At 34.8% G+C, this 14602-nt stretch overlaps 2 protein-coding genes across 6 annotated transcripts in view; one reads left to right on the top strand and one right to left on the bottom strand.

Annotated features, from left to right (window-relative positions):
- The window catches only part of letm1 (leucine zipper-EF-hand containing transmembrane protein 1), a 55990-nt gene extending 51595 nt beyond the window's left edge, over window positions 1-4395 (bottom strand). For all 4 annotated transcript variants that reach the window (XM_030126630.1, XM_030126631.1, XM_030126632.1 and 1 more), the window contains exon 1: window positions 4048-4395. In XM_030126630.1, coding sequence (XP_029982490.1) covers window positions 4048-4132 — 85 coding nt within the window. In that variant the 5' untranslated portion in view covers window positions 4133-4395. The remainder of the gene's footprint in view (window positions 1-4047) is intronic.
- Window positions 4396-12417: 8022 nt separating this feature from the next.
- The window catches only part of nsd2 (nuclear receptor binding SET domain protein 2), a 32698-nt gene continuing 30513 nt past the window's right edge, over window positions 12418-14602 (top strand). For both annotated transcript variants that reach the window (XM_030127216.1, XM_030127215.1), the window contains exons 1-2: window positions 12418-12541; window positions 14003-14602. The exon at window positions 14003-14602 is cut by the window's right edge and continues 44 nt beyond it. In XM_030127216.1, the coding sequence (XP_029983076.1) occupies window positions 14032-14602 (571 nt within the window). In that variant the 5' untranslated portion in view covers window positions 12418-12541; window positions 14003-14031. The remainder of the gene's footprint in view (window positions 12542-14002) is intronic.

Genomic DNA, 14602 nt, shown 5'->3' with positions numbered 1-14602 from the left:
GAGTGCACCGGGAAACCACATTAACTGCAGACAATCATGTCTTGTGAGACAAAATCCTTTTACATTTCCAACAGAACTGATATGAAAATAAAATATTACAGCTGCAGAGACGTGTTTAGAGAAATTATATTTATGCAACGGGTAGCCTACAAATAAAGGTTTATGACACCTACGAGACAAGTCAGTGAAGGGAAAATACACCCTCATATGAACAAATGGTTGAGGTGCAGAATCATGTTTACTGCACTCAAACAGATAAGAAAATACTGCTTTGATAATGATTTGCAACATGATATCAAGAATTCCAGTCAATATACACGCCACTTTTACTTGGCATGTTATCTATACGCAATATAAGCTTTCCACGTGTATGTTCACACCGCGTCAAATAGGGTTAGGGTTATGTGAACCAGAGATCTTGACGTAAATTGACACGCAACTAAACGCCGCTGAAAAAAACACAAAAGGACAAAAATGTGTACGTACAGCACCCCAAATGTCATAAGAACTGGCGTGACATACAACGTGATTTCATGAGATCAGTCTCGGATTTGTGAGATTTTTTTCAACAAATATGACCATAAAAGGATGGTGGTTTACTGCCTTCGTAACAAACTGATGTCAGTGTTAAAAGATCCCTGTCTACTAAGCTCTTATCCACCACTGGATCCCCACAGGGCTTGTGTTTTCACCACTCTATGCGAGATTCATCCTCACGCCTCTTGTGCATGATATGGAGCACAGGCGTCAAACATGTGGCCCGGGGGCCAAATTCGGCCCACCAAAGGGTCCAGTCCGGCCCATTATGAAATGCAAAAATTACACTTTAGAAATTATCAATCAGTGGTGTAAAAATCATTTTAATTCAGGTTCCACACACAGACCAATTAAATCTCAATTGGGTCAGACCAGTGGAATATTATCATAATAACCTATAAATAATGACAACTGCAGATTTGATCTTTGTTTTAGTGTAAAAAGTAAAATTACATGAAAATGTTCATATTACCAAACAAAAAATGTGAATACCCTGAACAAATACGAACAACTTGAAATGTCTTAAGAGAAGTAAATGTAATTTTACCAATATTCTGCCTGTTACTACATGTTTTATGTATTTGTATTTGTAATGTAAGTTGTAATGCACGTGTAAATGATAAAGTGAGGCAGAATATTGGTAAAATTGCCCTTGTTTTTCCGAAGATAATTCAAGATGTTAATGTTTTTCAGATTTTTAAGGAAACATTGTGGATGTAAACATTATCATAATGTAACTTTACTTTTTTCACTGTTATTATGTTACTGGTCCAGCCCACTTGAGATCATACTGGGGTGAATGTGGCCCCTGAACTAAAATGAGTTTGACACCCATGATGTGGAGTAAGATGGTGGCTCGGGCCTTGATGGCTTTGTTTCTTAGGGTAATCCAATGACAGCAGGAGAGTAATGTGAGTATCTGAGTCCTGTTCAAGAACAAAAGCTTCAATATGATGTAAATACAGATGTTAAATGTAGAGAGGCACACCAGCAGTTGTTCTTTTGCATAGTATTAATGTGATACAGCAGTGACAAAAAAGGTTTCCTCTTGTCCTGCCTTTCAATGATTTTCTGGCATCTGTCTTTTGCTTTAAAAATAGGAAGAAACTGGGAAAAAACCTGTCAAACTGCAGTTATTATCATCCCAAAAGTAGCACAAATAGATACAGAGATGTCACCCCTGGCATCTCTTTCTTTTCTTCATGATTCACGAGGACACTGTGGGAGATGTGGACGTTGTTACTATGTCTGTATATGATGATTTGTATGTGTTTGTGTTTGTGTTGGAAGACTACATGTAAAGTAAAGGATCCCACAGGGACATTACAGTTGATCCTGCTAACTCTTCAAAATGCGCTAATTATAGCTTCACAAATACAAGACATTGGTTATTTTCTGTTGCAGATTATGTGCAAACTGTTTTATGAAATAATATTTTTAAAAACTGCTGCTTATTTTACATTGAACATATTCTTTGACTGATAATATGATAAAAAAAAAAGCGTTTCTGTATCTGTGTGTATGTTCATCTTGTGTTTATGTCCTTTTTAATTGCTAAATGTGGCATGTGTGACAATTCTGCTGCAAACCAAATGGCCCTTTTAGGGACAAGTAATAAAGTGAAGTGAAAAATCTGTTGTGTGAAAATGATTCTGTCTTCTAAACAGATAAAAAGCAGAAGTAAAACCAAGCATTGACACCTAAGAAAAGGTTGCAACCATCAATTAACCTTTACTCTATGACTGAGATATAGCCTTTATTTAACCAGGTGAATGCTCATTGTGATTAAAAGATCTTTTCTAAGAGTGACCTGGTAACAAACAGACAATACAATTTAGAAGCAATGATGCATAACTGAAATTATTTAGCTTGTTATCAATCTTCACTAAAAAATATGGCCATTTGCATTTTAATCAGAAACTAAATAATCCATCAATTACACATTTATTGAGGCCCTGGCTGATTTAAAAGGTGGGACACAAATTTAACAATAAGCAACTATAGTTTGACAGAAATCCAAACTACTCTGCATGTGAAAGTTTTATTGGTTAACCCATAAAGACCCAAACAGCCACCGGTGACCAAAAGAATTTACTGATGGAACTGTTTAATACCTGTTAATCCATTAATCCAATCACTACGTGTAAATAACTGCTGTAAAATACAGTTTGTCATCTTTTTATGGTCATCAGATATGACCCCTTTGAACGTTTAGAGGCTCCGTAGTTACCTTGGAAACACTGTCATCTTCTACAACACTGATTCCACCAGTAAAACCCATGGAGTTGGATCAATGACAGTGGATGGAGACACTTGGTTTATGCTCAGTTATTGATATCTTTGCTGAAAAGATCATCAGTTTTTCTCATTTTTTTCTGTTTCTGATATAATAACCTTTGAATTTACCCTTACTTTTCATGAACAGCCACACTACCAGTCAAAAGTTTGGACTCGCCTTGTCATTTAAATGGCATGAGATGGACCACAGATGTCCAACAAGTGCTCAACATCACTGGGAACTCCTTCAAGACTTTTGGAAAACATTTCAGGTGCCTACCTCATGAAGCTCATCGAGAGAATGGCAAGAATGTGCAAAGCAGTAATAAAAGCAAAATGTAGCTATTTTTGAAGAATCTAAAATATAAAACATGCTTTGAGTTATGTCACACTTTTTTAAACTACATAATTCCATGTGTGTTCATTTATAGTTTTGATGCCTTCAGAGCAAATCTACAATGTAAATAGTCATGAAAATAAAGAAAAACCAGGTGAGTCCAAACTTTTGACTGGTAGTGTGCATGATCAGTGAAATAAATATAGGAAAATACATGATTTACATTGAAAAATGTAAAATACAGATGATAATATTACCATAAATGGTGATAAATTACTCCAAAGTTGTTCAATATAGAGAAAACAATCATTTGGGAACAGTCACATAAGTAGTACTGGGTCTTTATGACTTAATCAGATTATAGTCTTACACAAACAACACCAATAAACACACTATTTTTCCAACATTCATTACAAACCCCATATTTGTCCAAACATTGTGCAGATGTCAGACTCATTGTTGCTTTCTGTCTCTGCAGTAGACTGAGGGGGCGCTCCTCAGCTCAAACAGAAACCATCATGTCCTCAGGTAACCTCAGTCTAAATTATTCACCTTATCAATGCAACACCTCAACCTGCGTATTCTCGCGAGATTTATCGAAACTTGAACCCTGTCATGCGTTACAGCCTCATACAAAGCATCTACTTGTATGAATGGGAAACAGTTAAGACTAAAACAAATGTCTGATGTCTGCTTATCACTTTGAGGCGTTTACTGTCCTCCTGGAAACCCCCCCCCCCCCCCATCAAGCCCCCCAGACACCGGCTGTAAACACCAGAGACCACCAGTAAAGACCACAGATGCTAATGAGCTAACAGCCGTATTTCACCTCTATGTTAATACGTTATAAACACACATAATAGAATAATACACACATAAACAAACACAAACCTTACCTTTACTTTTCCGGAATTCATTCTTCAACGACCGGGATGTTTTCATTAAAGGAGCCCGGGACCTCGTAAACAGGATTAACGCCATGAGGATGGTTTCTGTTTCAAGTCGCTACCTTTTAACAGTTAGACTAGTGCTAGCTTGTTTGTTATCTGATGGAGCTAACTAAAAAAATCAAAATGTCGACACGATCCGAACACAATTTGCGGCGTTCACAGAGACTCTACACCACGGAATACCCCCGTTTATTTTCACAAAGCTACGAGGCATGTATGACTGTACACTGGAAATTTTTGCACCATGTCATGCCCTTCCCTTCTTCGATGACAGCTAACTGAACCGAGCTGCGGCTGACGTCAAACGGAGTCATATGTCGTTAAGCGTACTGTCGTGAAGCCGCACATCCGGTAAGTTTACAAAATAAAAGCCTCATATTTCTGATTTAGAGTGGAGACCTATAACTGGATGACTCTGTATGGCAGTGGTTCCCAGCCTTTTTTGGCTTGTGACCCCATTTTAACATCACAAATTTCTGGCAAATTTCTGACATTCAAAACGGAGATTTTTTTTTTTTTTTTTTTGCCTAAAATTAATTTGTTTTTGATCATGTAATAGTTTCCTATAAACATTAATTTCAGATGACATTTAGTCTATATATATTGTATATTATTATGGACAGAGGCAGAAAAGCCAGGTGTAGATTACTGCACAAAGTGGGAATTTTATTTTCCTTGGTCAGGATATGTACAGTCAGTCCAGCTTGGATTTAGAAGGCTGACAATTAATACTGAACAAACAAGAATTCAAACTATGAATTATGAAAGAGCTGCAGCATCTGAAACTGACCACAATGAACATTTGACAGATAAACAGAACCACAGTGTTTCAGTTTCAGCTTCACAGTTTGTGATGTCTGTTATGTGTTGGGATTGTCTCTCTCAACTCACCATATATTTTTTATTAGTAAGTTTTTGTTTTTGTATTTTTTTAGCAATTACCAGAAATTTCAGGCGACCCTATTTAAACTCCAGGCGACCCCATGTGGATCCCGACCCCAAGGCTGAAAAACACTGTACGGGTTTGTACAACATTTTCATCACGTTTCCCCACAGACTGTGAGTGCACATTCAGTACATTATGCACTTTGGCCATACATTCTGCTTTGAACTGGACTTTTTATTATTATTATCATTATTATCATTATTATTATTATTATTATTATTATTATTATTATTATTATTATTATTATTATTATTATTATTGGATTCTTTTGTTACAGTATGTTTTTTGTAGTTTAGTTTAGTTTAGTTTAGTTGTCTCAAACTTTGAAGTAAAAAAAAAAATCAATAAAAGCAAGAAATCAATTACATATGTACCCATCAACAGTCATTAATCACAGAAAAAGTAACAAAGTACAGTAACATAACATAAATGTACAGTAGGTTTTGTTGTATGCCTTTCCTCCAAGGACTATGAATATTTCTGGAATTTCTTACTTCATTGATTAAGATATCTATCTAATCTAACCTAATCTAATATGTAAAGGAATCACTAATTATTATGTAATCTTTATTTATACTTGTATAATGTCTGTATAAGTTTTCATTTGTCCAGGTTATCCTTCATCGTTGCTTGTTTCAAAGTTTAACTGGATGTCATTTTGTTTGTTAGTTGAACAACAAACTGATGTTTGTTCTTGAAAACACTTTGTCTTTCATCTTAGAGATTTCATCAGATTTGATGAAGTTACTTAATACTTGTATAACCTTACATTTTTTACTTTCCTCTTTTTCCTTGTCTTCATTTGATGGATATTAGATTTACCTCTGTTGATTAATAATGATTATCTGTATCTGTTTTTAGATTTTAAGGAGGACATATGAGTTAAAGTGGATAAAAGATTTACATTTACATCCATTATAACCATACAAATGCGATGGATGAAAATGGAAAAATCAGCACATTTCAAAATAAAATTCATGGCGATGTGAGAGTAAGGCTAAATTCACATCACAAAATTGTTGTTTATTTTCTTCTATTTTGTTCCTCATTTCACTCATTTTTATCACTTATTTTGTTTGTTTTTTGTTCATTTTATTCAGTTTAGTGTTTCAGATGTGCGCTGCGACAACAAGTTACAAAACTGCCAAAACTTGTGTTGGTGTATGCATGTTTCATCCAATGACACTGACAATTTGGTATCAAAACAATAACAAATATCGCTGGCATTATGTTAAAACATGGTAAACATTTCATAAAGTGTCATAAACATACTAAAATACTCAGTGCTCTATCCAGATAATACTAAATTTTCCAAGAAGAAAAACAGACAATAAACAAAAAACTATTTTAATTTGTTGGGAAATAATCTGGTATTTGTATACACTCAGCTTTAGTTAATACTAGAATACCTCAGCATCTAGTCTTTGTAGATCTTTGAGAAATACGAGTATTCCAGTCTAATGTTGACAAAAATTTTATTTGTTACCTTTAATTTGGAACACAGTGCATGATGATGATTTCACCGCTAAACATATTTTCACACCATGAAGACAGGTTCTACTCTAACAGCCTACATAACCCCTACATTAATTATTCAGCAAAAAAAGGTTTTATACATAAACTTGTTATATTTATCGCCTTGCTTCTGGCTGTTCAAGTAAATTGGACACATTTACATTCACACTTGCCAACTTTTGATTGGAGACCCAAAGTTAAGAAACTAATTTCAAAATTGCATGTTCAATTTACCCTGTTAATGATTTTTTGCAGAAAAGATTTAATTTTGAAGTGGATCCCTATGTTTTCTGTTCATCTGAAGCTGAAACCATTGATCATTTGTTTTTGTAATTGTTCACACAACATTTCTTTTTGGGCTGATATTCACGATTGGTTGTCCTTAAAAATTGAAAATATTCCAACTTTTTCTTTGTGTGATATTATTTATTTTATGGATTCATAAGAAGTTAATGTCAAAGATATAGTTAACCTTATTATTATTTTGGGTAAATATCATATTCATTCTTGTAAGTGGAAAAATACGAACCCCTCCTTTAACTTGTTTTTATATTATTTTATTAAGTATTACAAATCTCTTAAGTATATTGAAAATATGTCAAAAAAAAAAAAAAAAGCCAGAAAACTTTATTTTAGTTTTTCTAAATCCTTGCTGTTTTAAATATATCTTGCCTAGTCCTTTGTGCTCTGTTGTCCAGTCTGATTTAGTTATTTATTTTTCTTTCTGCTTCAATATTTTCATTACACCTCAAATGTCTAAAAATTATTTTTTGTTTGTTTGTTTGTTTTTTGTTTGTTTTTTGTTTCTGATAGTTGTAATAGTTGTGTTTAATCATTCCACCATGTCTCAAATGTATTTCTATATTTCTCTTTTGTAATGTTTATCCCATTCTTGTTCTGTAAATTTGCTTTGTGCCAATAAAAAAATTTAAAAAATTAAAAAAAAAACTTTTGATTGGAGACTTTTATTCTGAATACTTAATTTTCCCGGAAGTTGGTAGTGTACGTTCAGTGAGTTTTCCGCCCTCTAGCGTTCTGTGCTGGTACTGCATGTATACAGGGATGGATTTTCCGCAGGTCACCACCAGGCCATGCATCCTCTCACAATAAGGGTATGCTTTGAAAGAGAATGTTTGGTTTCTTTGTGTTTATCATCACATATGTGCTTATATTTTTGGAGTAAACTATAGTTATTTTAATCAGTGCAGCAACAGTGAATGTATTAATGTTGAAACTGTTCAGCAAAGTGGAAAATGTGTGACAATTCAGTGATTATGTGTGATGTTTTGTACAACAGATGGTGTGTGTTTGCAGTCAAATGTTATTCCTTGGTTTAGAGCATTGCATCTATTTATTATTTATTTGTTTATATCATGTACAAAAATAGGACCCCATGTTAAGTTTGGAGCTAATGCAACACCCTCTGTGATAAGTATAAGTATTTTACTGCAAAAAATACAAATAAAATTAAAAATACAAAACATGTAGGCCTGGCAAGAGGATTTGGTTGTAGACATTGTATACAGTCAATGGTTAAAAGCCCAAGAACGTGTTCACTCCTCCTCTGTATGCATCAGACTGGGTCTATTGCAATTCAAGATTCTACACAGACTTCATTTATCAAAGCTGAAACTATCAAAGATGTTTCCCTCCTGTGACAGATGTAAACAGGGGCCGGCCTCACTTGCACATATGTTTTGGAACTGTCCTTATGTCAAAATATACTGGACCAAGATATTTCAGACTTTATCCGAAATCTTAAAAAAACAACTTAAACCAGATCCAGTTTTTGTTTTATTTGGTGTGAAGCCGACTGCTGTAGAACTTTCCGACAACCAAAACAATATGATATGTTTTGTGGTGTTGCTAGCGCGAAGATTAATCCTATTAAATTGGAAACAAAAAACTCCCCTCACCCATTCAGCCTTAATGAGAGAAGTAATTACTTCTCTTCACTTACAATTGGAAAATATTAAATTTTAATTAAAAGGGAAATTAAATGCATTCCACTCAACATGGCAACCTTTCATTGATTATTTTAATAATACAAATGTGTAAACAACTTAGGATGGGTGATATATGATGTCCTCAGTTTGGTTTTTGATGTTCATTGTTTACTGTTGTTTGTGTGCTTTTTGTTTTACTGCGTGTTCTCATTTTTGTTGCATTGAGCACAATGAATGTACATGAACACATTTTTGTTACTATGTGAAAAAAACTTAATAAAGAGAATTTTTTTTAAAAAATACAAAAAGAAAAATACAAAACATGCTAGACTTACGTCACAAATGAATATCAGACCTCTTATATTCAGACTCCAACACATCCTCCAGGACGCAAGCAACCTCCAAATCATATTAGAAATGAATAGTCAGTGTGCTTTTTTAACCTTTTGTTACTACTAATACACTAGAATATAACTGTTTGGAGTCATAAAAACTTTTGAGTGTAGTGGTTACTGAGTCTAATTTGTCACCACAACATGAATGGATTCCTCATTTTTATGACTGGGCATAATGATGCAAAATATTGTCAAAGATTTGTTTTATAGACAATTGATAATCAACAATAGTCAAGGAAATATCAATCACATATTTATATCAGACTTTAGCACATTTAAAGACAATGATGTGAATTGTACTTTATTTTAAGGATGTCTAGGAGCTTTTTTTTAAATTTATTTTCACCCAATACTAAAGAAGAAACCTGTTTATTATTAAAAATTTGGACAAAACTTACGTCATTTATGTACACATGATTATTCTTTTTCTTATAATGTTGTTGTACTGTTGTTATCTTATAATTTAATCATGCCTTTAGATGTAAAGCACTTTGGTCTTCTTTATGTTGTTGTAAAGTGCAAAATAAATAAACTCTGATTGATTGTAATGAGCACATTTTATACATATGAATGCAAATTTTCACCTTAGAAACAGTGTTTTATTAATTTTTGGCAACGATTAAAAAAATAGTCTATAATTGGAACAATTCAACACTCAAAACAAGTTAGTAAATACAGACAAATAATGAATAATAAACTTCTTTAATATTAAAGATTTGGACACAACACAATCAAAATGAACAAAATGATAAATAAAATGAACATACTAGACAACAAAATGAAATAAATAGCAAATAAGATGAATATATTTCAGTTGCATGAAGGTATGTTTACAGTTAAATGTTTTATTAATTTTTTAGCAAAGATTAAAAAAAGCCTATATTTGGGACAATTCCTCGCTCAAAATAAAATGAACTAAATACTGACAAATAATGAGAATAAACCTATTTATTCTTAAACTCTTGGACAAAAGTTGTGTTATTTATGTAAACATGTTTATCCTGAATGTGAATGCAAATTTACTTGTTAGATGATTATTTCTTTTTATTATAATGAGCAAAATTCAAACATGTGAAGGCAAATTTACAGCTTAGAAATAGTGTTTTATGATTTTTTTTTTTTGTATCAGAGATTAAAAATGGAGAAAAAATAAATCAAGATTTTGGATTATTCAGCACTCAAAACAAAGGGAAGTAAATACTGTAAGTGTGTTAAAAATGTTTATTTAGATCCATATACATTCTTATATTACTCCTTTTTTTCTCTATTCTTTGTATAATGTGCTGCATTATGTACCTTTATATGTTTATAAGTATTTTTTTTTGTTAGAATAAAAAAAAAAAAAAAAGGTGAAATGGCATCTCAAAGTGCTGCCACTTCTCCTTTTAAATGTTAAATATCATAGAACCGGCAAATTTACATGTTACATGATTATTCCTCTTAATTATAATGAGTAAAATTCAAATACATGAAGGAAATTTTACAGCTTAGAAATAGTGTTTTATGATTTTTTTTAATTTTTTTTTTTATCAGAGCTTAAAAATGTGGGGGGGGGGGGGGGGGATCAAGATTTGGGACAATTCAACACTCAAAACAAAAGGAAGTAAATCCTGTAAGAGTTTGTTAAAAATGTTTATTTAGATCCATATACATTCTTATATTACAGCTTTTTTCTGTATTCTTTGTATATTATGCTCCATTATGTACCTTTATGTGCTGATAAGTAGTTTTGTTTTTTGTTAGAATAAAAAAAAGGTGAAAGTGACGTTTCAAAGTGCTGCCATTTCTCCTTTTAAATGTTAGATATCATAGACCCGGCAAATTTACATGTTACATGATTATTCCTCTTAATTATAATGAGCAAAATTCAAACACATGAAGGCAAATTTACAGCTTAGAAATAATGTTTTATGATTTTATTTTATTTTATTTTTTTTTTATCAGAGATTAAAAATGGGGGGAAAAAAATCAAGATTTGGGACAATTCAACACTTAAAACAAAAGGAAGTAAATACTGTGAGAGTTTGTTACAAATGTTTATTTAGATCCATATACATTCTTATATTACTCCTTTTTTTCTCTATTCTTTGTATAATATGCTCCATTATGTACTTTTATGTGCTAATAAGTACTTTTTGTTCTTAGAATAAAAAAAAAAGGTGAAAGTGACATTTCAAAATGCTGCCATTTCTCCTTTTAAATGTTAAATATCATAGAACCGGCAAATTTACATGTTACATGACTATTCCTCTTAATTATAATGAGCAAAATTCAAACACATGAAGGCAAATTTACAGCTTAGAAATAGTGTTTTATGATTTTTGTTTGTTTGTTTGTTTGTTTTTTATCAGAGATTAAAAATGGGGGGAAAAAACAAGATTTGGGACAATTCAACACTCAAAACAAAGGGAAGTAAATACTGTAAGAGTTTGTTAAAAATGTTTATCTAGATCCATATACATTCTTATATTACTCCTTTTGTCTCTATTCTTTGTATAATATGCTCCATTATGTACCTTTATGTGCTAATAAGTAGTTTTTTGTTAGAATAAAAAAAAGTGAAAGTGACGTTTCAAAGTGCTGCCATTTCTCCTTTTAAATGTTAAATATCATAGTACTGGCAAATTTACATGTTACATGATTATTCCTCTTAATTATAATGAGCTTAGAAATAGTGTTTTATGATTATTATTTTTGTTTTATCAGAGATTAAAAATGGGGGGGGGGAAATCAAGATTTGGGACAGTTCAACACTCAAAACAAAAGGAAGTAAATACTGTAAGAGTTTGTTAAAACTGTTTATTTAGATCCATATACATTCTTATACTACTCCTTGTTTTCTCTATTCTTTGTATAATATGCTCCATTATCTACTTTTATGTGTTAATAGTTTTTTGTTAGAATAAAAAAAAGTGAAAGTGACGTTTCAAAGTGCTGCCATTTCTCCTTTTAAATGTTAAATATCATAGTACTGGCAAATTTACATGTTACATGATTATTCCTCTTAATTATAATGAGCTTAGAAATAGTGTTTTATGATTATTATTTTTGTTTTATCAGAGATTAAAAATGGGGGGGGGAATCAAGATTTGGGACAGTTCAACACTCAAAACAAAAGGAAGTAAATACTGTAAGAGTTTGTTAAAACTGTTTATTTAGATCCATATACATTCTTATACTACTCCTTGTTTTCTCTATTCTTTGTATAATATGCTCCATTATCTACTTTTATGTGCTCATAAGTAGTTTTTTGGTTAGAATAAAAAAAAAGTGAAAGTGACGTTTCAAAGTGCTGCCATTTCTCCTTTTAAATGTTAAATATCATAGAACCGGTTTCCTTCAGTGCAGTGGAGGACAATGAGGGACAGTGAGCGGTAAAGTAGCGGCTAACCGTAGCGGCACCGGCAGAGGGGACTTGAGGCTCCGGGTCACAGACTTCCTACGGTTGGTTTTTTTGAAAGGACCGGTTGGATCCTCGCTCCGCTCCCGACCAATCGGAAGTGAGTATTTTTCGCGCTGGTTGGCCGCAGAGTTTGAGTTTCCCTTCTAGCTTTTGATTCGACTTGAATGAAATCCTTCGCGTTAAGGGATGAATTCGGCCGTTCCTTCCTTATAACCACTGAGAGGACATTCAACAGGTAACCGGACAGATATAGTCTTTCATGTTATTGTCAACGCTTCGGAATATTTGCCGACGTGAGATTTGTAAGCACAGTTCCTGAGGCCGACCATCCATTTTAGCAAGAGAGGAGCTGCTGCTAGTGCTAAGCTAGCGGGCTAGCTAACTGCGGCTAACGTTAAATGTGCACTTTTGGCTGGGCGTCAATGCTAGGCTGGTTAGCTTCGGCTAGCATCGTTAGCATTTTTGAAACGAGCTGTCATGGCGCCTGCAAAATGGATATATGAGCGAAACAATAGCAAAACAGTTAGAACACACTGCAGCAGTCGTACACCGGTACCGCGTTATATTTACTTTGCGTATTTATGTTTTAACCAGTGCGTGGTACCGGTGCAGTTGAGTGCATTTAGCTGTTGGGTGTCGGCTTTGTCTATTTGCTGGAATACGGCGTAATGGCTGACTGTAATGACAGAGATGCTGCTGTTTTTTACTGGAAATAGTCTGGCCGCTTATCCATGAGAATCCCACATTGTGGCTTCCGCTGCATGTTATAGTCGGAGCCCTTTTGTGCATGACATGGTATGGACACCCTGACTAAACCTGGCAATTCGGTGTATTCGGTAGAACATTAGTGTAATGTCTGAGTGGCCCCACGGCTGCTAAAATACCCCAGGTACTGTAAGTCATTATTATAATACAAATATGCAATCAAATGTTATTTAAGTCCCGTTATTTATCGCACTGGCTTTAAATGTAATAGACAGGGATACATTTATTCCAGTAATTATCCGTACTCCAATAGCGTTGCACGGACTTGTCAGCTGCTTCCATTTCCGCGGCTTTTCTAGCCGGTGATGCGGTGGTTACGCGGCATCGCTCGCCCACACTCATTGGGTATTCGCTGCATGCGGTGGAGCTTGCAGCCGCCTCCTGCCTCTCCATACCATAGACTGCCATAGACAGCGGCTAGCAGCTAGCTATTCTTTTTCCAGGAGAGAGCCAACTTGGAAATTGTCGCGGTAAGAGGTTCCTCGCCCGCCTTGTGTGTGTATGTGTTTTTTTCGTTCATATGCATGGATGTAATCGAGAATGGCTTTGACTTGGACGTGCTCACATAAGTTGGGATCAGTGCATATGTCTGGATTGTATCGAGGCGCTCTTTACAATACTGAAGCATTGTTATTTCAGACTTTTGGTCAATCGTGTTGCTCGACTTTAGAAATCATCCAACACTATGCGGCTAGAACATTCCGTAACAGGTGCAGTTTTCTCTGTCGCCTCCAAGCCCTCTCTCTGTTCATGCTCCGCGGAGCAAGTGAGTGCCATTTTGTGAAATGTGTAGCGTTATGCTCATAGGATTCATATCCCAGAATGCCATTTTACAAATTGAGAGATTGCACAGAACTACAAATATAAATGTTGGTGTTTTTTCTTTGTTACAGCACTGTAATCTAAGTTTGTGTGTGTTCCTGTGCTGCAGCTCAGTGAGCCTGGAGGGGGTTAGATGGGATGGACAGCAAAGGTAGCTCCCTGCCTTCAATGCCAGAACCAGCAAATCCAATCAGCATGAAGCAGCCGCCGGAGTCCCTCAGTGTTCGTAAAGGTCGCGGGGACATGGGCAGTGACCCCGCTCTGCTAATGGACAAAGCTGCTGCCCAACTGGCCGCCACACTACAAGACGGAGTCCTTCAGAAGATGGCTGGTCACAGTCACAACCACAGCCATGAAAGACTGAAAGACCTCACCTCGCGTGTGCTTAATGGAGACCAGGATGCACTGCCCAAGCTTTGTGCTCCAGAACCACCCATGCTTAAAGGTGCTGAAGCGCCAGCGACTAATGGCACCCATCAGCACAACTGCACTCCACATACTGAACCTGAGCTGAAGGTGTCAATACCCCAGGTGGTCACACAGCCGCTGTTTGAGCCATACTGTGCTAATGGAACTAGTCTGGCCACATCTACTGAAGGTACTCTATCCGGGCCTGAGCAGAGGCATGATGTGAAGAAAAGACGAGGAAGACCTATCAAACCAAAACATCAGCCCAACCTCAGCCCCTCTGCCATCCACTCAGAGCTGC

The sequence above is a fragment of the Sphaeramia orbicularis genome, chromosome 22 (genome assembly GCF_902148855.1).
Source record: "Sphaeramia orbicularis chromosome 22, fSphaOr1.1, whole genome shotgun sequence".
Lineage (NCBI taxonomy): Eukaryota > Metazoa > Chordata > Actinopteri > Kurtiformes > Apogonidae > Sphaeramia > Sphaeramia orbicularis.
Note: the sequence above shows the minus strand (reverse complement) of the source record. Positions and strands in the feature narration are given on the sequence as shown.